Source organism: Cervus canadensis, chromosome 29 (genome assembly GCF_019320065.1).
Source record: "Cervus canadensis isolate Bull #8, Minnesota chromosome 29, ASM1932006v1, whole genome shotgun sequence".
Lineage (NCBI taxonomy): Eukaryota > Metazoa > Chordata > Mammalia > Artiodactyla > Cervidae > Cervus > Cervus canadensis.
In genome coordinates, this window is record NC_057414.1 from 1,320,954 (window position 1) to 1,347,009 (window position 26,056).

Sequence of the window (26,056 nt, forward strand, 5' to 3'; positions counted from 1 at the left end):
AAGGGGAACCAGGGAGATAGATGGGGTGGTTAACGCTGGTTGCCACTGCAGACACCAAAAGTTCTTGATGTCTTGGGCTGATAGTGCATTGGAAGATTTCAGATATACTTTGGAGTAGAATCAACAGGACATACAGATGATTGGTTGCAATGGATATTAAGTAAGGCTGCCCAATCTTCTGCCTTGAGGACTGAAGAAATAAATGCTTTTTTTGATAAAGATCAGAAGTTTGGTTTTAGACAAGATCAGCTGGAGATGTCTTTGAGATTTTCAAGTATGAATTAATTTAACAAATTAAGGCCTGAGTGTGTACCAGAAAATGTAATAGAAAAACTGGAAATATAAAATTAGTCTAAGTTTCCAAGAAACTTAATAATCTAGTGGGAGAAAAACATGTAAACAATAACCACCTCTCCTGGGAAAGCGAAAGAGTCTTATCTCTTTCCCAACAAGATGGTAAATTAAATAAGAACTATGTTTTTTAACTCCAGTTTTCCCAGCACATTATTATAGTCCAAATAGTAATAATAAAATTCTTTTCTGTTGAATGAAAAAGGAGACCATGTTCATTGTGATAGTTTTACGAAACATAGGACAAAAAAATTACATCTGTATATTCACGACCACGTGCTACAGGGGAGGAATGAGCAGAGTATTATGGAAAAATGGAGAAGGGCACACCTACCCCTGGAGAAATTTTAAAGGTTTAATCTTGAGGCATAGTCTTTAAGTTCACTTTTAAACCAGTGATGACGAAGACCTCCCTGGTAGTCCAGGGGTTAAGACTTCAGGCTTCAAATGCAGGGGGCACAGGTTCAATTCCTGCTCAATTCCCCCTTTATTCAGGGAACTAAGATCCTACCTGCTGCATGGTGTGGCCACAAAAGAAAAAGAAAAAATAAATTAAAAATTTTTTAAGTGAAGGAGATCATATTGGAAAGAGTATGCAGCACTGAGGCTCGGAATGGCACCATCATTCTCATTTCTCCAAACAAAAAGAAGTGAGTCACATAAACACTTCCCTCTTCCTGGCCACCCATATCCAGTCACTCAGCAAATTCTCCTATTGGCACTGATAGATATTTTTATCCCTCCTCTCCTCTCATTTGTAAAACTTCTCCCTTGGCTAAGTTAGCATCTCACATTTGACTACTGCAGTAATCTCCCAGTTTATTTCTCTACTCCCAAATTTATGCTACATGCCTCTAAGTCTGTTTTTTCACCTTGCTACTAGCTAATGTATCCAGAATACAGATCTGTCCATTGTATTTAATTGCTCAACACTTACCAGTGTTTTCATAGCTCTATGGGATATACCCAAGTATTTGAGCATACAGAGTTCCCTCACCCTCCTACGACCTCTCTAATTTCATTCACCACCACTTCACGATTCTCAGTTTACATTCTAGTATCAAGGGCTGCTTGTAACTCTCATCTACACGCAACACTATTTTATTCCTCCCTGTCCGTACATGTGTTACCTTCCCTGCCTTATTTACTAGAATAATTCCTGCTCACCTCTGCCTAGATGTCACCTTCTCTCTGATACTTTCTTTGCTGTACTTAGACACTGATAAGTCCCCTATTCTGTATTTCTAAAGCAAATTCTGCTTCCCTCTTTATATCATTTTCAAACTGGATTTTAAGGTCCTATATCCTTATCCGCCCCCCCACCACCACCGCTGAATCATTTAGTTTCTCAAGGACATAACTGTATCTCACTCATCTTTGCATCCCTAGCATCTAACACCATGCCTGACACAGAGGAGGCCCTCATTAAGTGTGTGTCAATCTGCAATAAATGATGGGGAGTGTTAAAAAAAAGAAGATGAAAGTATTAGGGCCATCCTCTGAAGACAGCTTTAACTAAGGAGTGTGGACCTTATCCTATAGACTGTGTGGGGCCAGGGAAGTGTCTCAAGCAGAAGCATGAAATGACCTTCCTCTTGCTACATGCATATGTGTGAGTGTGTGTGTATATGCAGGGATATGGGGGAGAAAGTGGGAGGGGAGAAGAGAGAATAAGTGCTAGACCTGGAAAGGTCTCCACACGGACAGTACATGAAGTTTAACTTTTAATTAAGATCTACAGCACTTTTCCAAAGAGCTTACAGCTGTTTGCAGCTATCTCACTGACTCTGATTCAAAGTCACTTGGCACCTGGCACTGCCAGCTAAGTCAGAAGACTGCTCTGATGGCTTCAGCTATTCCAGAGCTTGTTACAGAGATGCTTGGGTCTTTCTCTACCCACTTGGCTTACCGTTGCCCGACTCTGGCCTGTAACATGACCACTCAGATCACTCTGGATCAGTGCCCTCATTGTGATAATGGCAACTAACACACACATAATGTTTCCTGTGTGCCAGGAACTGGCTGAAGCCTCATACAAATGTTAATTTAATTCCGGTACAACTCTGTAAGATTGTTAGCACAGTTAGAGATCTTAGAATTAAATAACTGTCTATAAAAACAACTAGGAGAGGCAGACATTAATATCTATATTATATTTAGCCATTTCCTTGTATGTATTCACAGAAAGATGTTTGAAATGAATGTTACCTATTGTTAAGAAAAAATGTTTATGAGAGGTAGGATTGTGGGTTACTTGTTTTGCACATACACATACAGATGCATATAATAATGTATTATGAGAATGTATTTTCATCAATAACTCCATTAAAATAAATGTGTATGTGTGTGCATGCACCCTCAGTCGTGTCTGACTCTTTGCAACCCCATGGACTGTAGCCCACCAGGCCTTTCTGTCCATGGAATTTTCCAGGTAAGAATACTGGAGTGGGTTGCCATTCACTACTCTAGGGGATCCTCCTGACGCAGGGATCGAACCCGCATCTCTTGGTCCAGGCGGATTCTTTACCAGTAGCGCCACTGAGGAAGCCCCAGTATCAGGCTACCAGTATTTTTAATAGCCATCATAAACTGAAAGTAACCAGGAAACAAGAATTAGAAAGAAAGGAAACCTGGCAGAAAAACAAGAAAGAAAAGAAAGAAAGAAAGATGTTAAATGGAGAATGAGGGCAGAACATAGACAATATTTCTAATTCAAGTCACTTTCATTAAGGACAGCAAGTAGCTTGTCTAACAATCTTCAGGTATCCATGTTGGCAGTGAATAGGATAAACAAGATTGCTGCCTTCATAGTGATTATCTTCCTAAATACTGACAAGTAAAAAGATGCTGAGTGTCAACAGAAGACTAGAATGGTGTAGGAGCCTGTATCATTGGAAGCTACTGGGATGAGGTTTAAAGTTGCCTCCTCAATGAACTGCATATCCATGTAAGAATTAAAGATGGAAGTTGGCCAAATTCAAATGAAAGAGAAGAGTGTCTGGGGCCTAGAATACAAAAACTGAGGAGGAACTGAGAACATAGGGGAATGAGACAGGTAAGCCAAGCAAAGGCCATCTCTTGCAGGGCTTCATAAGGCATGTAACTATTTTAAAGTTTATTCTACAGGAAATTAAGAGTCATCATATATATTCATTCAGTCATGTAGTCATTCATTCAACAATTACATAACTAGCACTTCCTTATCCCAGGCAATGTTCTAAGTACTGAAAATGTCAACATTTCTCTGACCAAAACATAAAATTCTCTGACCTTATGTCTACATTAGAGCAAAGAGAATAGTTTTAAACAGAGCAAGTATTATTTCCAGGAATATCCAAAAACTGAATAAGAAAAGGAAGTGCAATCATGATAGTTGTTACTATTGTTGTTTAGTCGCTAAGTCTTGTCTGACTCTTTTGCAGCCCTATGGATTGTAGCCCACCAGGCTCCTCTGTCTGTGGGATTTACCACATACGAATACTGGAGTGGGTTGTCATTTCCTTCTCCAGAGGTTCTTCTGACCCAGGGATTGAACCCAAGTCTCCTGCATTGGCAGGCAGATTCTTTACCACTAAGCCACCAGAGAAACCTGCAGTCATGATGGACTACTTTATAAATATCATTCATATAAGTCAATGTAAAGCGTTAGTATTGTTTAAAAACATGAGTAGAAAGGATATTGATTTCGGAATAGTGGTTTCATCTGGAAACAGATGGGAGGGAGTCTGGTAGGATTTACAAGAAAGGTTTTAATTATATCTGTAAGTTGTATGTATATGTCATTTGAAACAAATGACAAAATATCAATATCTGTTGAATCCAGATGTTTATGTTTGTTCTACACTTCCCTGCGTGTTTAAAATTTGTTTAAAATACTTTATACTATTTGAGCTATTTAAATAATTGAATATTAAAAGATAAAATTTTAAAATAAAGACTCCATTTGGGGACTTTGAAAGGAGGAGGAGAGAAAACCACGGGAATGAGATGTTGCAAGTCACAGCGTGAACCTGTTGGTGGTTTGGACTGTGACGGTGCAGTGGGAATAAAGGGCAATGAAGAGATCAGAAATTAGAGTCAATAGGAGGAGGTCACTGTTGCCCTGAGATAAGAATGTAACTTCAGTGAGGTCTTGTTTGAAAGAGGAAGGAGGAAGAAATAGTGGAAGGCAACAATTGGGCTAGGCACTCAGAAAATTCCCTTCAGTTTTCCGCCAAGACAACTTTTTCACTGAACACAACTCCCCACCAGATATATGCAAATATTGTACTAGAAAGCATCTTTGTTTTCCTTCAAAGAATTTAGGATGGGTTACAAGTAGCAGATCATGAGTTGCCCAGGCCAAAGCCAAATCCAGGGAAACCCTTTCAGTTGGGTATGCCAACTCTGGCAACCTTCCAACAAACCCAAGTAAAAGGAAAAAGCATAGAAAACAACAACATGACTTTGAAGAAGTAAGTTGTGGGAAGCTTTATGACAGAAAGAATGCTCTCCTGCTTTTTCACTCATGAAGAAATAGAACTTAAAGTGCAAAGTTGTAAAATGGGAAGGAGCGCAGTGCCTAGCTACATTTTAAAGTCAGTAGGAAAATTCTCTAGGAAGTCCTGTGGTTCCCTCAGTTACCTAATTGCTTTGGAACCTTTGTATCTGCACTAAAGGGGAGAAAAGAGAACAGAGTCAAACAAAAGGGAATTAGTGGGAACCCTGGCAGGGTGGAGGGGGTGAGCTCCAAGGAGGCAGAACTGCTGACAAGCTGTAAGCTCTGGCATTTGAGCTGCTCTCTTACAAACGTGGCCTTCATCTACATTCCTCACTGTGCCCTGCTTTTCCCGGAACTTTTTTTTTTTTTTTTTTTTACTTTTTAACGAGTAAATAAAAACATGCGAAGAATTGCTTTTCATCACCAATATTTTTAACTCTCTTAAGCATTATCCTTTTGAATCCTATGAGGTAGATACTATTATTTTACAACTGAATTAATTAAAACCCAGGAAGATTCTATAAATTGCTCAAGGTCACAAAGCTAGTGGAAAATCAAGCCCAGGCACTGTGATTCCACCATTTTATGCTACACCACATGTCTCTCTTCACAATTGCACTTTGGAGCCCTGTATTTTTCAGGAAATTATAGAAAGAGAAAAAAATCAGCTTTCAAACTGGTTACATGTTAATTATCTCCAGGTTGCTCTGATATTTTTCATTTGAAATGTTTGTAAAAAGTGCTGCCTATTTAATTATTACAATTCACTTTGGATGAGGGAAGGGTAAAAAAAACCTCTTTCCATTTATTAGGTGTTTCCGATTCTTTAGAGGAAATTTGTTACAAGTTTAGATAAGAAATATGCTTATTTTTTAGAATTCAGTCCAGTTCAGTCGCTCAGTCGTGTCCTACTCTTTGCAACCCCATGAATCGCAGCACGCCAGGCCTCCCTGTCCATCACCAGCTCCTGGAGTTTACTCAAACTCATGTCCATCAAGTCTGTGATGCCATCCAGCCATCTCATCCTCTGTCGGCCCCTTCTCCTCCTGCCCCCAATCCCTCCCAGCATCAGGGTCTTTTCCAATGAGTCAGCTCTTCGCATCAGGTGGCCAAAGTATTGGAGTTTCAGCTTCAGCATCAGTCCTTCCAATGAACACTCAGGACTGATCTCCTTTAGGATGGACTGGTTGGATCTCCTTGCAGTCCAAGGGACTCTCAAGAGTCTTCTCCAACACACAGTTCAAAAGCATCAATTCTTCGGCGCTCAGCTTTCTTCACAGTCCAACTCTCACATGCATACATGACCACTGGAAAAACCACAGCCTTAACTAGACGGACCTTTGTTGGCAAAGTAATGTCTCTGCTTTTTAACATGCTATGTAGGTTTGTCATAACTTTCCTTCCAAGGAGTAAGCGTCTTTTAATTTCATGGCTGCAATCACCATCTGCAGTGATTTTGGAGCCCAAAAAAATAAAGTCAGCCACTGTTTCCCCATCTATTTCCATTATAATTACAATGGTAATAAATAGCTCCTGTTAGTATTTTAAATGGAATAGTTTCTCATAATGCGACCTCTAATTTCTTGGCTTCTAAGTTAGGTTATAATTTGAATAGAAACACATGCTATACAAGCTGGCTATCCTATCACTCATTCATTCAGCAAAAGTTATTTTTGTTAATCAACTTTCTACACTGTTTTCAACACTGTGCTAGGTTCTTTTGATTAAAATAAACATGTAAAGTGTCTGACCTTCCATTTCTATGCACCAGATATCCACAGTAGAAGGCGGCTGACTTAAGTAACTGCACTAAGAGGACAACATATAATACATACAATACTTAAGTTTGCATTGGTGGCACAAAGGAAAGAAATGCTCACTAGCAAATAGCTCCAGTGTGGCTCAAACAAAGCACGGGACACTGGACACACGGTGATCAGGGAGTCACAGTTCCTGCCCTCGAGTGGTCCAGGGCCTGGGCAGACACACACAGATAAAGAGCAATGTCAATACATTACGTATGCCATGCACATATGCAAACTAATCTAATGTTTGTCTAATAATAAGAGAGAGAGAGGAGGAACAAGGGAAAGAATGAATGAATGACCAGAACTACAAAGGGAAGGAAGGAAGGTGGAAGAAAAAAAACAAAAACTGCTTGCGTGAGAGTAAGTGCTGATCACATTGACGGGAAAAAAATTAACCAGGTCACGGAATGGAATCAAATTTCACGTTCAAATCAAAGTTCATGTCAAAACGAGAAGTTAACCAGGTAAAAGGGAGAAGAATTTTTAAGAAGAAAGCAAAACTCTAAGGAATATTTCTAAGGAATGTGTATTCAAAAATATTTTTTCTAATATAACCAAGCTATTTTGAAGCAAGTGAATCACTATTTCACATTTAGTTTCCTATCAAAGCCTATTTATGGAAAATATCCTTTTCTAAATATCAGACATCATAATGGTGACTAGTTGTAAAAAAAAAATACTTTAACAATAGAATTCCTGGATCCCTAAGCAATTTCTATTAATAGATTTCCCTTACATTTGTTACATAGACTCACCAGTGCTATCTAAGAAAGGCAAAATGTATTTTAAAAAAAAGAAAAAGAAAGAAAGGCAAAATTTATGACAAATGTAGTGTAAAAAAAATATAGCTGAGATCTCTGACTGCGTGTGAAACACGTCTGGAACAATTCATCTTTATTATCTTCCAATAACAGTGGTTTAAATCAAAAGGCTTGGATCAGACACAACCTGTTGAAATCCACACACTATCAATGACTCACTGTGTGACTTTAAGAAAATGTAAATTTCCCTTCCCTGAGCTTCAGCTTCCTCTTACCTAAAAAATATAGGTAACAGTAGTAATTAGTTCATAGAATTACTGGAGAGATTAAATAGCACACAAATAGTTTGGTACCTATTAACAATTCCATTATATTAATGATTATCACTCCTGTTGTTTAGTCGCTGAATTACTGGAGAGATTGAATAGCACACAACAGTTTGGTACCTATTAACAACTCAATTATGTTAATGATTATCACTCTTTTGTGGTGGTGGTTGTTTAGTTGCTAAGTCGGGTCCAACTCTTTGCCACCATGTGGTCTGTAGCCTGCCATGCTTCTCTGTCCATGGAATTTTCCAGGCAAGAATACTGGAGTGGGTTGCCCTTTCCTTCTCCAGGGGATCTTCCCGACCCAGGGACTGAACCTGCTTCTCTTGCCTCTCCTGCACTGGCAGATGGATTATTTACCACTAGCATCACTTAATTGACTAGTGTTAATTAGGTTTAAAAACATACTGACAAGAAATGAATATAGAGATAGACTGATTTAAAAATAAATGAGAAAATCTGGGAAAAGTTCCAACCTCTATTGAATGTCTTTCACATTTTAAAGTAATATCCTCTAAGTCAGTGATTGCCTAGCCCAGCAAATGGCACAGGACAGGCAATGAATTGGCATTTGTTGAACTATTATAAACTTCTCTTTTAACCGCACTTAGATTATCTTCTTAGATAATATAAGAAGATTCCAAATGATTTCTGATTCCAAATGAATGGATTACACAAGGTTAATGTCATTTGGAAGCTCCAAAAAGATATCATAGTCATGAGCTATCACAAATCTAAACAGCATATGCCATCTTTCTATTTTTAATTTCTTGTTGTTTCCTATTTCTTTCTTTTAGATTCTGGAGTGCTGATAAACTCAGCTACAGTGCCCAGTCTCTACTGCTTTTTTTTTTTAATTAATATATTTTGCTGCTATTTCATTATCAATGCATGAATGACAAGCAGTACTGTCTGTAAATTAACAACTGGACACATAAACCACATTTATTATTTTGTGTTAATGTTGGTTGTTTCCAGTTTGCCAAAGTTCATTACAAATATATTATGTGAAAACTAAAATTAACATATTTTCATACACGTGCCTATTTTTGTCTTCCATTCTAGACTGAAATCTATTCCCAAGACTGATGTTTGGATTCCTCTGATGCTTGAAACTAGATTTTTGTTTTTCCCCTGCTATCTATTTTTTTAATCACTCTCCCCAAACAAAAGTTTTTCTGGTTTCAGTGGATAATAACAGAATCATTATTCGCTTTTTCTGTTTTCCTCAATGGCAAAAAAAATTAACCTTCTCAGGGGAGATCTAGCGTCTACTGCTTTCAGTATTTGTACATTTACATCTAACTGTGTGGTGGAAACAGAACTAAGGATAGACTTCTGGAGTGTCCCGGGGTTCAGTCTTCATCCTCTCCTACCTACATTTGCTTCGCTGGTGATCTTACTCAGTCTCATTCTTGGTTATATGCAGTAAATTTCTGAATTTAAATATATAGCCCAGACTTCTCATAAACCTCCAGACTTGAATATCAACTGCCTACTTGACATATTTATTTGAATGTGCAATAGATATTTCATTTTACATTTCCAAAACTGAAATCCAGGTCTTTACTTTCTGATTCCCCAAGGCTGCTCTATCCTTAGCATTCTGTATTTCATGGGATGACAAATCCATTCTTTCAGTAGCTCAGGCCAGTAACTTTGGAATCATCTTTTGAATTTTCTCTTATCCTTTGGTCAATTGGTCAGGAAGTTCTATTGACTCTTCCTTCAAATATAGAAGTCCACCATGTCTCACTACCTCCCCCAGGAGAAATAGATCCAGGCCCTAGTCATCATGATTAATCACCTTTACTAGTGAAATAACCTTCTAACTAATCATCCTGATTCTACCCTTGCCCTGACCTAAAGCCGCTTTCTCAATAACCTGGGCAAAGGTACCTTTTTAAAAAGTAAGCCAGATCATGTCAGTCCATGGTCCAAGAATACACAATAGTTCCCCCTCATTCAAAGTCACATTTATGTTCTATAAGACCTGGCCCTTTCTTATGAATCTGGATACTTTTCCTTTCACTTCATCTCTCTCTGTCCCCTGATACACTGGTCCTTTTGTTCTTCTGTTAAATATCTGGAAGCTTTTATCCCGGGGTCTCTGCCTAGAATGCTCCACCCTAGACACCCATCCTGCTATTACACTTGCCTCCTTCAAGTCCTTGCTCACATGTCTACCTTGACCAACTTGCTTAGGACTATCAGTTGTCCCTCTTTAGCCTCTTCCACCTCTTAATTTCCCTACTTCACATATAACCTTTTATTCTATTCTGTTGCTAATGTGCTCATTTATTTTTGCTGATCATATATTGTCAGTCTCCCCAGTTAGAATACAAGCTAAAGAGAGGGGGTGGGGGGTCGCATGTTTTGTCCACTTGGGAAAAACAGACTTCTGGAACACAGCAGACACTCAATAAATATTTGCTAAGAAATAAATTACAGAATAGAAGAAAGAAATCTCCAGGTATTGAGTGCCTGTCACCTGCTATAATAGGAACTTCATGTTCTGCCACCAATCCCCCTTATACTGAAAGGTCTCATCCAGAAAAGTTGGAATCACTCTCTCCATTTTACAGAAAACTGAGGTTAAAAATGTAAAACCCATCTTTGTGATCACACAGTAAGTAGCAGGAGTAAGGCTCAAGCCTTAGTGTGAAAGTGTTCCTTGAAAACTCATGCTTTTTATCCGTGATAATCAGAAGCTGCAGGCAACAACAGAACGGCCATTAATTGCTGGATTCTCTCTAAAGGAATCACTAAAATGCTGTGAAAAATTTTGTGCAGTGGTCTTTTTCAAATAAGTGAATTTGATGAAGTTGTTTCAGTCACTGCTGAAAAGAACAACATTTTTTCAGTGAGGTGCCAGGGCTCGTGTATTGATAAATTATAAAATGGCTCCTTACTAATCTCATTCCTCAGTAACTTATAAATTTATGTATCCCACCAGATCAGCCAAAAAGATGGTATCCTTATAAATGTAAACACCATTTCCTTCAGGAAAGATAAATGTTAAAATGCCCTCTCTCAATGGACCTGCTCGAAACAGGTCCTCAGAGGACCTAAAGAGGTCCTAAACCACTTTGCATCTTGCCAGAAACGGAGCAATGAAAAATGTGCATTACTTTCCTCTTCACAATGATAAATTTGTGGCCTGGCTAAAAACAATGTCATCATGGTCAAAAACCACTCTGATAGAACCAGACTGAAGGAAATACTGTGGTTTCATTGATTTCAGCTTTTGATAAATATAGCTTAGGCAAAATAAATTCTCACATGCCCCCCTCCCCAAGAACATAAAACATTATAACATGGTGCCTACCACTACATTATCTAACCCACTTGGAAAATGCTTCATAAAGCACTGGTGTATTACATGAGTAATATGAAGTAGATAAATGTCTCCTATCTTGCCACCTCTTAAAAAATCACTTTGAGTGAAAAATTCAGAGAGCATATGTGCTGCCTTGCACTTACAAGCAACTTAAGACAATACAACACCATTTACTTGGGTTGTGCATTTATAAACAGGATAGAAAGATAAAACAGGCCTGGCTTTTCCCCAGAAAAACATAGCACAATCCAATAAAACACACAGGCAATTTAGCAGATGTTGACTCAGTATTGTTTTATGTATATACATCTCTTTCCCCCCTTTTTCACACTTCATAATTATTACACCACTGTTCAAGTCATGGGTTGTTTTATATGGTCCTTACTCTAATCCTTGAGATGTAGGCAGGAAGGCATTATTATCTTCCCTCCTAAAGCTTTTACTGTTTCCCACCTGAACTCTCAGTAGTAATTTCCCAGAAATATTATAATTCTCTCATGACAGTCTATCACTGTGCTGGACAGGACTTCCTCTGTACATCTGACTTGTAATTTTGGCTGTTTCCTTCACATTTACTCTTTTTCTCTCCCTCCTTGTCTCTTTTTCTCCTCCTATGTTTCCTTTTCAAATGCTCCTCAATTCCAATCCTACTACCTCGGTTTCCTTGATGGAAAATGCATGAAACAAGGGGCCCACTTCATAGAAGGTTGTGGATTGTAGAGAAGAAATGAGTGTACAGTGCTGAGGGTGGTGCCCAGCAGAGCACAGAGCCTGAGCACTGCGCCAGCAGACTATTTTAAGGAGTAAACAATTGCCTTTGTATAGATACAGTGCAGACTCAGGCCCTCAATGATGGGAACTGAACTAAGAGGGGAGTGGAACACACTAGATTTGCTCAGCGAACAATTTTCAGTGCACCTTCACATGGAGGCTTTGTTTCTCATGTTTTCACTTTATAATAAACGTGAGCATTGTTGTTACTTAAATATATACCAGTAGCTCACCTGAGGAATCCTTATAATATGATAATACTTAAAATTCAGAAACTGTAGTCTGAGGAGGAGAAACAGGAGGTAAAAATCCACGGCAGGGTATGCACTGAATTTGTGCAGCCAGTCTCAGGAAAGGTAATGTAAACCCAAGCCCTAGAGCAGTCTGGTATATCTCAAGGGGGGGAAAAAAATCAAGACTGTGTAACGGGGTCTATGAAAATACAGGAGTACCATCAAACCTAGAGAGTGGCAGCAAGAATTCTGAGTCACAAAATCCGAAACCCTTTGAACATTTGGGTGGAAGAACAATCACAAGAGGAAAAGGCTTTTTACTGTCTATGCAGGTTATTTGTAAAAAGTTTAAAAAAAAAAAAAAGACTCTGACTGAAAGGAGAAGAAAGGGAGCCTGAAAAGTCTGGCAAGCCCGAAAAGTAACATAAATAAATAGAAATTAATTATAAAACACTCATTATAGCTCAAATCATGTCTGTAAAATTCCATTCATTGTCTGTTGGTTTAACATTGATGACCTCAATGTTTTATTCTAGTAAAATACAAAAACAGTCTTAAGTATTTTATTTTCCCAGTCCTGAATAATTGCTTCACTGGGCTTTTCAGGCAATCAGTCTTAAATTTCTCATATGCAGATTCTTCTACAAGGGTTTCTCTATATTAAAATCTTCATTAGGGAAGGGAAGTTTGCGTTATTTCCATTTTTTGTACAGAAAAATGGAGACGCAGATGAGCAGAGGAAGACCCCCATAATCACAGGAAGTGTTTGCGTGCGAGCCAGAAGTGAAGTGTGTGTCTCTCGCGTCTTCAGCTGGTCTCCCTGCAATTGGCAGAATCATTCATTTGTTCAAACCTGTTTAGGCCTGTTGTGTGCTGGCCACAGTGCCTGGCACAGCAGAGCAAAAGGCAGTCTCCTGCTGATCAGTCTTTCCGCCTACTGCGTGAAAGACTGACGAGCTCACTATGCGCATCATCGCTGTGCTATCATGTGCGGAAAACGTGTGCAAGAGACAGGGCAGGCAGGAGGCGCTGTCTGACCACACGGGAGGAGCCTGTCGCTCCAGGAATCAGAGAAGCCGTGCTCAAAGAGGAGCCGGAAAATGAGAGAGTGATGGGTCAGCTAGTGAGGGAGAGAGGAAAGGAAAAGATGGAGCGAAGTATCCCAGCCAGCACATTTTATTCTTACTTAAATTCATATGCTGTGTTTTCCCTCTCTTACTCATCTGCAGTATGACCAGAAGTCATATTTTGCAAAGCTGTTCCCTACCAATGTGCATCTGTGATAATCCCCCCTCTCAGCACTCTGCAGAACTATTAAATGATTCTTTATTGTCTTAATTGTGAAATAAATCTTTGCATACAATTTCAATTTCCCCTATAAAATAAACCAGCAAATAAATAAATAAATAAATAAAAACTATAGCCCTGAGATGCTGTTTCTCTGAGGGAATTTTATTTAAGGGAATCTAAAACAAAAAATATGTACTAAACCTTGAAGGGCGTGAAATAGGCTGGGTCCAATGACAAATGGGTGGCTGGGAGTCCCCTATCTGGCAATGTTAGCCATGTCCTACCAACAGTTCTTGTCCCCATGCGCTATGCGTACTGAGTGCGCATTCAGAAAAAAATATCCATGCTAGAAAACTTTAGGGACACAAAAGGACTAACTTACTAATCTGTGTCTAGCTCGCAACCCTCAGGACAACATATAAGCCAGGATGAGAACCTTGCTGAAGACTCTGAACCAATGAGATTTCTCAGATGGGAGCATGGATTTATATCAGGATAACAAATATCAATGTAAAGAAACCTCCTGCAATGCAGGAGACCTGGGCTCAATCCCAGGGTCAGGAGGATCGCCTGGAGAAGGGAATGGCAACCCACTCCAATATCCTTGCCTGAAGAAGTCCATGGACAGAGGAGCCTGACAGGCTGCAGACCATGGGGTTGCAAAGAGTTGAACACTACTACTAACAAACATCAAATACCTATGTCACCACCAACCCCTCCCTGCCCACGGCAGACACTGCTGATGATTCATGATTCTCCCTCCCACTAACCTCATCAGTCTGGCTCCCTTGATTGCTCTGATGGTAAAGAATCTGTCCGCAGTGCAGGAGACCTGGGTTTGATCCCTGGGTTGGAAGATTCCCCTGGAGAAGGGAATAGCTGAGTCAATCAGTTAATCAATCAATAAAAACTTTCACAGGGTTTTAATCTCAGCACCAAGTCAGATTAAACCTCATTTCATCTCTGTAAAATAGAGTTAATGATGCTTACCTCACTTGTTTATTATGAAAATTACCTAACATATCGAGGATAACACCTGACATTTAGTAGGCATTCAATAAATGTTAGTTTCTCCTTTTTTTAATGCTGACAGAAACAAGAATAAAGTGGCTTCCCACTGAGTGAGTATCCCTAAAACCTACCTAACACTTTGAATAGAGACTAAATTTTTATTTGAGGGAGTGTTCATGGTATGTTTTGTTTCATGCTAAAGGAAAGGGAAAATCAATCAACTCTAGAATATGCCTTTCCTGAAGAGGACCTGGGGGCCTTTGTTCTGGCCTAGAGTAAAAAATGTTGCAATTAACAGCCTTTTGGGGAACAGTGTATCTGAATCTTATAGTAAATGATACTTGTTAAAGAATGACTTCTGTGACTGCCACCCTCTTACTTCTACTCATAATTCCCAGATCCAGTGAATTAACTCAGAATTAATCAGTCAAGCACAAATATTGATCACTGCCAAGTCAGTACCGGGAACATTTCTACTGTGACACGTCATGCCACTAGGCAGAAGGAAGCCTCTTAGGTGCTTACTTAGTTTTGCCCACTCTGGTTTAGAATCCTGACTCTAAGATTCAGGTGTAAAACACTGAATTTAAATTTCTATCTACAACAGTACATAACAGTCCTGTAACTTGGGACTTCCTAAAGTCAACAAAAAGGTTTGCTGAGAATGACTTGATCTATATACCACAATGATAATTACATACTTTGATTATACAGTAGGTATTGCATATTAATTTGTACTTTCCATGCTAACGATATGAGTGAGGCACTATGCTCAGTACAGGGTTCCATTTGTGTGCAAGAGGCGAAGTTGTCTCTGACATCAGGGTGCTTATAGTAAAGAACAGCGGATAGACCCCCCCCCCCCACATATGCACATATATACACACAAAACAGATTGTATTTATAGTAATAGAAAGAAAAATAAGGCATCTAAATAGAACATGGGCTTCCCAGGTGGTTCAATGGTACAGAATCTGCCTGCCAATGCAGGAGACATGGGTTTGATCCTTGGGTCAAGAAGATACCCTGGAGAAGGAAATGGCAACCTTCTCCAGTATTCTGGCCTGGGAATTCCCATGGACAGAGGAGCCTGGCAGGCTACAGTCCATGGGTTGCAAAGACCTGGACACAACTTAGCAACTAAACAACAATAAATATAACACACACCACTTCCAATTCTTCTCAAATATCAAAGCAGAAAAACGCCAGCTTAGGCTAAATGATGAGAAAATATTAAATGATCAGGGTTATGAATGATGCAGAAAGAACTCTGAGTCTGCATCATGCTGTGATCTCAAGCCAGCCCCTGAGAGATCCAAATACAGACACATAAAGAAAGAGGAAAAGGCAGACCAGTGGCCTGCTGGTGGAACCGGCTGAAAGCAGGCCTGACGGTGTTAGTCCCAGGCAGCTCCTCGCTGCCAAAGGAGAGTCCCACAAGAGCCCCGCCTGAGTTTTGTACACCTGAAAGGCCCTGCCTGACAGCAAAGGACGCACAATTTGACTCTCAGATATTTTCAGCAGCATCTTCCTTTCCTCCAAAATCATACAGGAAGCATGGAGCTCAGTAAGGACTCCCTGCCAAGTCAACATACAGACCATCAGGCCCATGTCCTAGGATCTCTGACTCCTCATTCATTCTGCCTGAACAAAACCTTGGAGGAGGGTTTGAAAACTCAACAGTCCAGAAACTATGAACTACGGGAATATTTATCCTGTAAGACTAATACCCAAACAGTAAGCATGAGTACCAGTCATTGCTAAGCAGTCATCATTTTTAGGGGTCCAGGAAATCAGTGAGCCATCCATCTCTCATCAGATGTATGGGCAGCACACAAGTGGAATCACAGGATAATGTGCATAATAATGTTTTGGCACCTCACTAGCCCTTAAAAAAAAAAAAACTTGTATTTTCTGCTGGAGAAGGTATAGAGAAAAGGGAACTCTCCTACATTGTTGGTGGGAATGTAAACTGGTACAGCCACTATGAAGAACAGTATGGAGGTTCCTTATAAAACCAAAAATAGACTTACCAAATGATCCCTATAATCCCACTCCTCGGTGTCTATCTGGGGAAAACTCTAATTCAAAAAGATGCATGAACCCATGTTCTCAGCAGCACTATTCACAATAGCCAAGATATGGAAGTAACCTAAATGTCCACTGACAGATAAGTGGATAAAAGAAGATGCAACACAGATGTATACATACATATGTACATATGTATAATGGAATATTATTCAGCCATAAAAAATAAAATAATGCCGTTTGCTGCAACATGGATGGACCTAGAGATTATCATGCTGAGTGAAGTATGTCAGAGGAAAGCAAATATCATATGATATCACTTTTATTTGGAATCTTAAAAAATGATACAAATGCACTTATTTTCAAAACAGAGACAGACTCATTGACATAGAAAACAAACTTATAGTCACCAAAGGGGCAAGGGGGCAGGGGAGGGGTACGCCAGGGCACAGGGGGCAGGGGAGGGGTACGCTAGGACGCAGGGGGCAGGGGAGGGGTACGGCTAGGATGTAGGGGTCAGCAGACACAAACTACTACACATGGAATAGATCAACAAGGTGCTGTGTGCGGCACAAGGACCTATATTCAGTATCTTGTAGTAAACTGTAATGGAAAAGAAAAAACCCTTGTTACCTCCAATATATGTCACTGTAAGCTATGAAAGGATGGATTATGCTAGAGAATCACAGAATACAGATCAGGCGTGAAAGCGGAGGCGGTGGTGGGGGGGTTGGTGAGAAATGGAGACCTATCTAAATAAATTTCATCAGAAAACAGGCCTTGATTTTGTAATTTATGCCTCCTGTGCTTTTCAGAAAGGAAATACTTGTGCATCTTCTGAGAAACTCTAATATGCTTGTTATGAGGGAACGTCACTGATATGATCAAGATTCTTTAATCTAAAATATGAAAGCATATGCTAAGTTGATTAAATTTATAATAAAATATAAAGCATATATTCCATACATTCTTAGTTAACTTCTACATACCCTTCTGGTCGTGACTTTCCGGTACACTGAGCACCGCCAATAATTTACCATTATACTAAGAATGAAACAGGGATTAAAAAAAAGAAAAGAAAACCATTAATGGAGAAAAGGCCCAGTAGTTCACAGAAGAATGTAAGGAAGAGACTTAGGAAGAATAACAGGGCATTCGGATGTTTGTAAACAAAGTGGGGACAGTAATCAATGAAAATCTAAACGTATAATAAGGTTGACAGTATCTCAAGATTCTGAGATTTGATAGAACATGTCCCGTGACAGGAATACAGCAGTGGAAGGATACCACCCCTTGCTCAAAGGAATTAGATGTAACAGTAGGAAAAGCAGGGTGCTTCCCAGGTGGCACTCACGGTAAAGAACCCGCCTGCCAATGAAGGACACATGAGAGATGAAGGTTCGATCCCTGGGTCGGGAAGATCCCCTGGAGGAGGGCATGGCAACCCACTCCAGTTTCCTTGCCTGGAAAATCCCATGAACAGAGGAGCCTGGTGGGCTGCGGTCCATGGGTTACAAAGAGCTGGACACAACTGAAGCGACTGAGCAGGGGCACGTGTAGGAAAGGGGGTAAATATGAGAGTGATATGCCACTAGGAAAGATATCTGGAAAATGAAGCTCAAAGATCTGTGCAAGTTCTCTGGGTGAGGATTTAAGAAAGAAAAAGAAAAAAAATTTAAACTGTATTTTTAGAGGAGGGGCATGGTGGGTCATCCAGGAAACCACTTTTCTTTGGCCTCTGACATCCTTTCTTCCTTCTAGCTGATCTAGCTTATGTCTTCCCTGGCATGTCATCTTCCGCTGCCATTTCTTGAGGTCAGTGTCACATCAGACTTGTAGGCTCTCTAGAATTCTAAATCTATTATCCATGAATTTCCTTGTTGATTACATTCATTTCCATGTCTCTAATTTCTACTCACAAACAGATGATGCCTAAAGGTATAACTTCCACCCTGATATCTCTCCTAAGCTTCTGCTTCTGTCTGCTCCACTGGTCGTAAACATTTCAAACACAACACGTCCAAACTGAGACTAGATGTCATTCCTATAAACTGTGATCCTTTTCTTCTAACAGCCCTCTTCTCAGTTAACAGACTGCCATTGGCTTGGCTGGAAGTCTCTATCCTGACTCTATCTACCTCATCATTTCCTTCAGTACTAGCCCTGAAATATCTTTACCAGCTGAATGTTCTCAGGACAGTGGCTTTTAGTTACTGCCCTATCACCCCTTGACAGTCCTATTGTGATAGCTTTCTAAACATTTCACCTCTAGTCTCTATCCGCCATCCAGACCTCCTGAATTTCCAATCTATCTTCCCCCCCTACTAGTCCTGGCCTTGAGACACTATAGTTCACAGAAAGCCTTAGGCAGGGTTAGGGAATTATCATATAAGACATTCACATACTGGATGAGAAGTCAGCTTGATGACCTCCACGGCTGGGCTGCCAACCCGGGGCCAGTTGTATAGTCACTGAACTTTGCCATTGTTCAGTTGCTCAGCTGTGTCTGACTCTTCGTGACCCATGGACCGCAGCGCACCAGGCTGCCCTGTCCTTCTCTGTCTCCCAGAGTTTGCTCAGTTTCATGTCCACTGAGTCGGTGCTGCCATCCAACCATCTCATTCTCTGCAGTCCCCTTCTCCTCCTGCCTCCAATCTTTCCCAGCATGAGGATCTTTTCCATTGACAGCTCTTCACATCAGGTGGCCAAAGAATTGGAGCTTCAGGTTCAGAATCAGTCCTTCCAGTGAATTTCAGGGTTGATTTCCTTTAGGACTGACTGGTTTGATTTCCTTGCAGTCCAAGGGACTCTCAAGAGTCTTCTCCAACACCAGAGTCTGAAAGCATCAATTCTTCAGTGCTCAGCCTTCTTTATGATCCAACTCTCACATCTGTTATTGAGCCTTATTATTCAAGAAAAATTCCTTTGTCCCACCCCCTATGTACTGATTCAAAATCTCCCGAGTTTAGACTCTTGAGTTGTATTTTTCTAGACTCTCCAAGTGACTCTGATGCACATTCATTTTTGGAAACTCTAAGATCTTATCCAATTATAAGATTCAGTGATTATAACACTCTAATCAAAATCCAATTTGCTATTCCAAGAGAATAGCTTCAAAAATATTTTCTGCAATGGCAGCATCATTAAACTCAACATAAAGTCTTTGGAGTGGTTCATGTCAAATGAAAAAAAAAAAAAACACTCGTCTGAATGTATAAATTCTGACAAGTTTGTGAAAATAGTCACAACACATTAGAGGCATGCCTTACACATATTTCTTCCAACACATATCTAGTGGAGTTTTCTTTAGGTTCACACATGATGTTAACAGGTTGCACATGAAGAGTTCAAGAATATATTTGACATAAAAATAGTGGTGAATCTTATCATATAGAAGGCATTTAGTAATTAGTGTGCTAATTACATTTATACAAAAACAGTTAAGATTCCATAAAACAGCATGGGGTAACAAAAAGAAGGGAGTCCAGTGAAAGCCCTCGTTGTTGTTTAGTCGCTAAGTCGCAGCCAGCTCTTTGCGAGTCCATGGACTATAGCCTTCTAGATCCTCTGTCCATGGAGTTACTGAGGCAAGAATATTGGAGTGTGTTGCTGTTTCCTTCTCCAGGAGATCATCCCAACCCAAGGATTGAACCTGCATCTCCCTCATTGGCAGGTGGAGTCTTCAAATGAGCCATCAGGGAAATATATATGTACAATGATTCTCTTTAGCTAATGAAGGGATTCCTGTTTCATGTACCACATAATATCTTTCCTCTATAAGTAAATTACTATGGTCATTTAGTAGCTCAAGACCTAGCAGGGGAAATAGACTCCTAGAGAATTAACTACAGTACACCATAAATTTCACTGTCATATCACTATTATAAACTGTTAGGGAAGAATAATGATAGGAATGATTGGTCCCTATTTTCTTGTTGTAAAATAGTTTCTATGAGGAGCAAATTTGTAAATATGAACCTAAACCCTATGGTATACTAAAGTCTCAGAAGCTGAAATCCTACATATAAGCAGCATATGTGAACCTGGGCGCCTAGACTATGGATACAGGCATATTCATTAGCTGGCATCCCTGGTGGCTCAGGTGGTAAAGAATCTGCCTTCAGTACAAGAGACCCCGGTTTGATCTCTGGGTCGGAAGATCCTCTGGAGAGGGGAATGGCAACCCACTCCAGTATTCCTGCCTGGAGAATCCCATGGACAGAGGAGCTTGGTGGGCTGTGTCCATGGGATCATAAAGAGTCAGACACGACTGAGTGACTAACACACATATTCATCAGCAATAAGATATGCATTTATTTATAATTCTATACACTATATAAAATAACTGTCATATTTGCTCTGGGCTATCCACAATCACAGTTTTTAAAGTCAAAAGCACAGGTGTTTTAAATAAGCATATATTTTCCCACAGAAACTATTTTGTAAAGTGTTCTGGGGAATCCTAAGCTAACTCATAAGTTCTATTAAGCCCATAATGAATCTTATTATAAACTAATAATACTATTTAAAACCTAAGATCTTGAAGAAAGAGACTGGCAAGTTAGAAATAAGGGAAAGGAAAAAGAATGTTTCCATTCCTTTTTACAACAGAGCTGCCCTTTAACATATTTTGAAAGAACCACACACTTCTTTGTCACTATCAAGGAGAAAGAAATTTTCCTCTGCCCTTCTATGTTCTTCTGGCTGGTCTAGGAATTAAATTGACATGAGACATTAAGAAGAGAAATCGAAGAGCTTAATAACCTGTAGACAGGGGAGAGACTCAGGAAAAATGAGGAACTCACCAAAATGGCCAAAGCCCTTACCTTAAATACCATCCTCAGTTAAAGACAAAAGAAGATGTTATGGGTGGCAACAGTCAGCTAGCAGAGAAAAAGCACAGTAATAAGGGGAACAAAAGTCATTATGCAGATTTAAGTCTTTGCCTTCTCCACCAATCAGAATTACTAGAGATTTGTTCATCCTCCTCTTCTATACAGTGAGGGAGATCCCCTTACAAAGAGAGCTTTCCCTTATGAATGCAAATGTTTCTGACAAAAAGGCATCTCCTCCTATTTGGTTTTCAGAGTTTTTCCTTTGTCTGCTGTTTCTTGGAAAATAACCAGCTTAAAATAATTAATATGTCAAAGAGACATATTTTGGGGTAGCAAATTCTGCTCCCCTATACCATCATTACATACTGTTATTGCTGCCTCCCTTAGCTCCCATTAACCATTGACATTCAGAGTCACTTAATACAACATTCTTGACTACGAAATACAGGAAGTTACACCTATATCAGTTAGGATTTGGTCTGGCTGCATTGTTGCTGTTGTTTAGTCACTCAGTCGTGTCTGACTCTTTTATGACCCCATGGACTGTAGCCCGCCAGGCTCCTCTGGCCATGGGATTTCCCAGGCAAGAGTACTGAAATAGGTTGCCATGTCCTTCTCCATTGGCTGCATATATCAGGGAAATAAAAGTAATTTACATAAGATAAATATGACATACGTCATCCAGAGCTAGCCAGTGGTCCCATGGTTAACAGGGACTCAGACTCCCTGTATTTTTCTCTTCCAAATCCCAAAACATGTTTTCTGACTTTAACGTTACCTCAGAGTCTAAGATAACTGCTGGAGCTCTAGCCATCACATGTATAGTCCAGTCAACAGAAGGAGAAAGCAGGGAAGGGCACAAAAGGTACTTTCCAATATGAATCACTTTCCTCTAAGGAGTTCTCTACTTATATTTTTCTGGCTAAAACTTAGTCACATGGCACCTCTGACTGCAAAGGCTGCTGGCAAATGTGGCATTTTAGTTGCATCCTTTATCCCCTCAAATGAAACTGGAGATAGTTGCTGAGGAAGAAGGGGAGAATGGATATTTGCAGGCAGTTAGTAATCTCTACTGGAGAAGGAAATGGCAGCCCACTCCAGTATTCTTGCCTGGAGAATCCCAGGGACGGTGGAGCCTGGTGGACTGCAGTCTGTGGGGTCACACAGAGTCGGACAGGACTGAAGCGACCTAGCAGCAGCAGTAATCTCCGCTACACTGCTGAACTGTCTGACGCTCCAGATTACTTAACTCCTCTCTTGCTGCTGCTTAGCCACTTCAATCATCTCCAGCTCTCTGCAACCCCATGGACTGTAGCCATGCAGACTCCTCTGTCCACAGGATTCTCCAGGCAAGAATACTGGAGTGGGTTGCCATGCTCTCCTCCAGGGGATCTTCCCAAACCAGGGATCAAACCCCGGTCTCCTGAACTGAAGACAGATTCTTTACCACTGAGCCACCAGGGAAAACCAACTCCTCTCCTACTCACTCAATAAAAATATCTCAATTCTGTTTTAAAAATCTAATTGACAGGAATGATTCTTCTAGAGCAATGGTTCTCAACTCTGGCTGCACAGTTAGAAGCCCTTGGAGTGCCTTTTAAAAATCTTGATGCCCAGGCCAGTGAAATCAGAAACTCTGGCAGTGAAACCTAAGTCACAGTATTCTTAAAAAATACCTAAGTGATTACAGTGTGTAGTCAAGTTTGAGAATCACTGTCCTAAAGACATTTTAAAAGAAGGCACATAACCCAAATGTTGCCAAATTGTTGTACTTTTTTGCAGCAGAGTCAAAGACAGCATAGATGGTTCCAATGTTGGTCATCCTCGATGCCTTTACCTTTCACATACCCTCTCATCCACGTAAACAGTTTGTATCATTTCAAATAATTCTCAAATCTTTCTACACCTTTATCTCATCCAAAGTCTACACAGCAATCCAAAGAATGTTTAAAACACACACATACAAATCTGACCACCTCATTCCTCTATTCTGCATAGATCCCTCCAATGACTTCCCATCGATCTAAGACTCTTTGCCCTCCAAGATCCCCTCCTGCCTACATCCCAGGCTTATATTAGGCCACTCATCACATTACTGTGTGTGACCTCCTCCCATGATCCCAAGCTCTTTCCGTACAGTTGACTTGTGTTTGCCAAACCAACCAAATCCACAAAGGAAGCCAAACCGCAAAGCCTTCATTCGCTTATTCCTGTTAAAGGAGGCTTTACTACTCACAGATGGAGTCAAGATCCTTGCTATTTGTCAACATGGCCCTTATCCCACCTGTGAGTCTTTAAAAGTGCCCCCCTTCCCCACCACGTTTGTTTAAGTGTAGGGAATACGTTATCATTTTGTTGTCAGAACCCAGAACAGCTCCTGTCACAAAGTATGGATTTCATAATCCAAAGATAAATATTTGATGACTGAATATCTGAGGAAAGGAGCAGTATGGGATACTGAAGTTAAAAGGGTCGACTGGAGACCAACCGAAAGAGCCACAAGCACCTGCTTGTACCTTAGGCACAGTGACCCACATCCACATTTCTTCCCTCGTCTTGAATGTGTGTCTGTGTCTCTGCAGGTTGTGACTTGATCCCAGTGCAGTATCTCCGCTGGGGTGACCCCGAGCCCATCGCAGCTGTGGTGTTTGCCTGTCTGGGCCTGCTGGCCACCCTGTTTGTCACCGCGATCTTCATCATCTACCGAGATACGCCGGTAGTCAAGTCCTCCAGCAGGGAACTCTGCTACATTATCCTCGCTGGCATCTGCCTGGGCTACTTGTGTACCTTCTGCCTCATTGCGAAGCCCAAACAGATTTACTGCTACCTGCAAAGAATAGGCATTGGTCTCTCCCCAGCCATGAGCTACTCGGCTCTGGTCACCAAGACCAATCGGATTGCGAGGATCCTGGCAGGCAGCAAGAAGAAGATCTGCACCAAAAAGCCCCGATTCATGAGTGCCTGCGCCCAGCTGGTGATTGCGTTCATCCTCATATGCATTCAGCTGGGCATCATCGTCGCCCTGTTCATCATGGAGCCTCCGGATATAATGCACGACTACCCGAGCATCCGAGAGGTCTACCTGATCTGTAACACCACCAACCTGGGGGTCGTCACCCCTCTCGGATACAACGGACTGCTGATCCTGAGCTGCACCTTCTACGCCTTCAAGACCAGAAACGTCCCGGCGAACTTCAACGAGGCCAAGTACATCGCCTTCACGATGTACACCACCTGCATCATTTGGCTGGCCTTTGTGCCCATCTACTTCGGCAGCAACTACAAGATCATCACCATGTGCTTCTCCGTCAGCCTCAGCGCCACGGTGGCGCTTGGCTGCATGTTCGTGCCCAAGGTCTACATCATCCTGGCCAAGCCCGAGAGAAACGTGCGCAGCGCCTTCACCACGTCCACCGTGGTGCGCATGCACGTGGGCGACGGCAAGTCCTCCTCGGCCGCCAGCAGGTCCAGCAGCCTGGTCAACCTGTGGAAGAGGAGGGGCTCCTCTGGGGAAACCCTAAGGTAAAACCCGTGGGGGGCGGGGGCGGGGGGCCTGGCACCTGTGGCCGAAGCAGTGGCCTTTGCTTCCTGGTGTTTTTACATGGGAAATAGCCGAGCAACTAAAACTAGGGGAGGCGGGGTGCTGCTTAAGGGTTTTGGACATCCGCCTGGAATGGTTTTCCTGGAAGGAATTGGATACAGACCTATAAATGGATATGGGACCTGGTGACTTAGCCTAAGCCTAGAATCTTAAAAGTTGAGATAAAGAAAAAAAAAAAGCAAAGACTTAGGGCAAAGGGAAGTGAGGTCAGAAGGACTGGGAGGGCACAGCTAAGTCAGTAAGGCAAGGTAAGGTGTCTGGGTCCTGAGGCGGACAGAGATCCACTGTGGACTAAATTCTGATTCACTGGAATGGAGCAGAAAAGAGTGTGTAGAGAGCAGAACACCAAGAGCCTTACACGTCTGCACTTACATGGGTCTCACTCTTTCTCGAGCCCAGAGGAACCCTTCACTGCCTGTCCCGTAAGATGCCAGAATGTAGAACTGGTCTTTTTATTCTTAAGGGGAAACTTGAACTCCTGGGACATGTCTAAGGAGCTGAAAGGGGCAGAAGAATAGAGTAGCTTTGCATATAATCAGCCTTAACAAGCAGCCAGTTCCCCACACTCCCTGCTGTCCCACCCCACCTGCCAAGGTCAGTGTCCCAGGTAACAGTTATTGGCCAACCGCCATCAGAAAAGAATCTGAAGCCAACAGCCAAGGCTGCCCACCCCATCCCCCCAATATGAGGGACTAAAGCACTTCAAAAGGCAATGAGATCATCTTAGTGGCTTGAGAACTATTTTAGAGGTGTCAAAAAGGCTACATAGACTGTTAATGGGAATAACATTTAAGAATACATCTCAAAAGAACCAGTCAGAATATCATCCGCTAACTCTTACAGAGATTTGAGAATTTTCCGAAAATCTAGATAGACAAGTGGGAGAGAAATACTTTTCAAACGGAAGATAAATAGCTGAACACGAATCCTTGAACAATTCTCTTACCCCATCATTTAGCCAGCATGAAAAGTCCTACTTTCCAGTCAGCCCTAATTCATCAAAGCCTGAATGACGGGTGATGGTAAAGGTACTGTGTCTGCTGAGGACTAAAACAGATTTCACAAAATGCTTGGAGTTTATCAACACGGCCCAACTCATTTGCATTGTTAGCTTGCCTCCTTGCCTCTTTCAATTCTCTTATGATTCCTGTATGCCTCTCATCTCTTTCCATGTATACTGTGAAAGGAATTCAACTAACTTGCAAGCCTTGGTAAAAA

The 26,056-nt window shown here is 41.0% G+C and overlaps 1 protein-coding gene and 1 long non-coding RNA gene across 4 annotated transcripts in view; one reads left to right on the top strand and one right to left on the bottom strand.

Moving 5' to 3' along the window:
• GRM5 (glutamate metabotropic receptor 5) overlaps nt 1-26,056 on the top strand; it is a 598,074-nt gene that overhangs the window by 499,686 nt on the left and 72,332 nt on the right. For both annotated transcript variants that reach the window (XM_043451882.1, XM_043451883.1), the window contains exon 8: nt 23,820-24,759. In XM_043451882.1, coding sequence (XP_043307817.1) covers nt 23,820-24,759 — 940 coding nt within the window. The remainder of the gene's footprint in view (nt 1-23,819; nt 24,760-26,056) is intronic.
• The window catches only part of LOC122430928, a 262,437-nt gene that overhangs the window by 168,687 nt on the left and 67,694 nt on the right, over nt 1-26,056 (bottom strand). The window contains exon 2 of one of the 2 annotated variants that reach the window (XR_006266406.1): nt 14,134-14,226. The exons of the other annotated variant lie outside the window; for it this stretch is intronic. This is a non-coding gene — a long non-coding RNA (uncharacterized LOC122430928). The remainder of the gene's footprint in view (nt 1-14,133; nt 14,227-26,056) is intronic. 2 annotated transcript variants of the gene reach the window in all.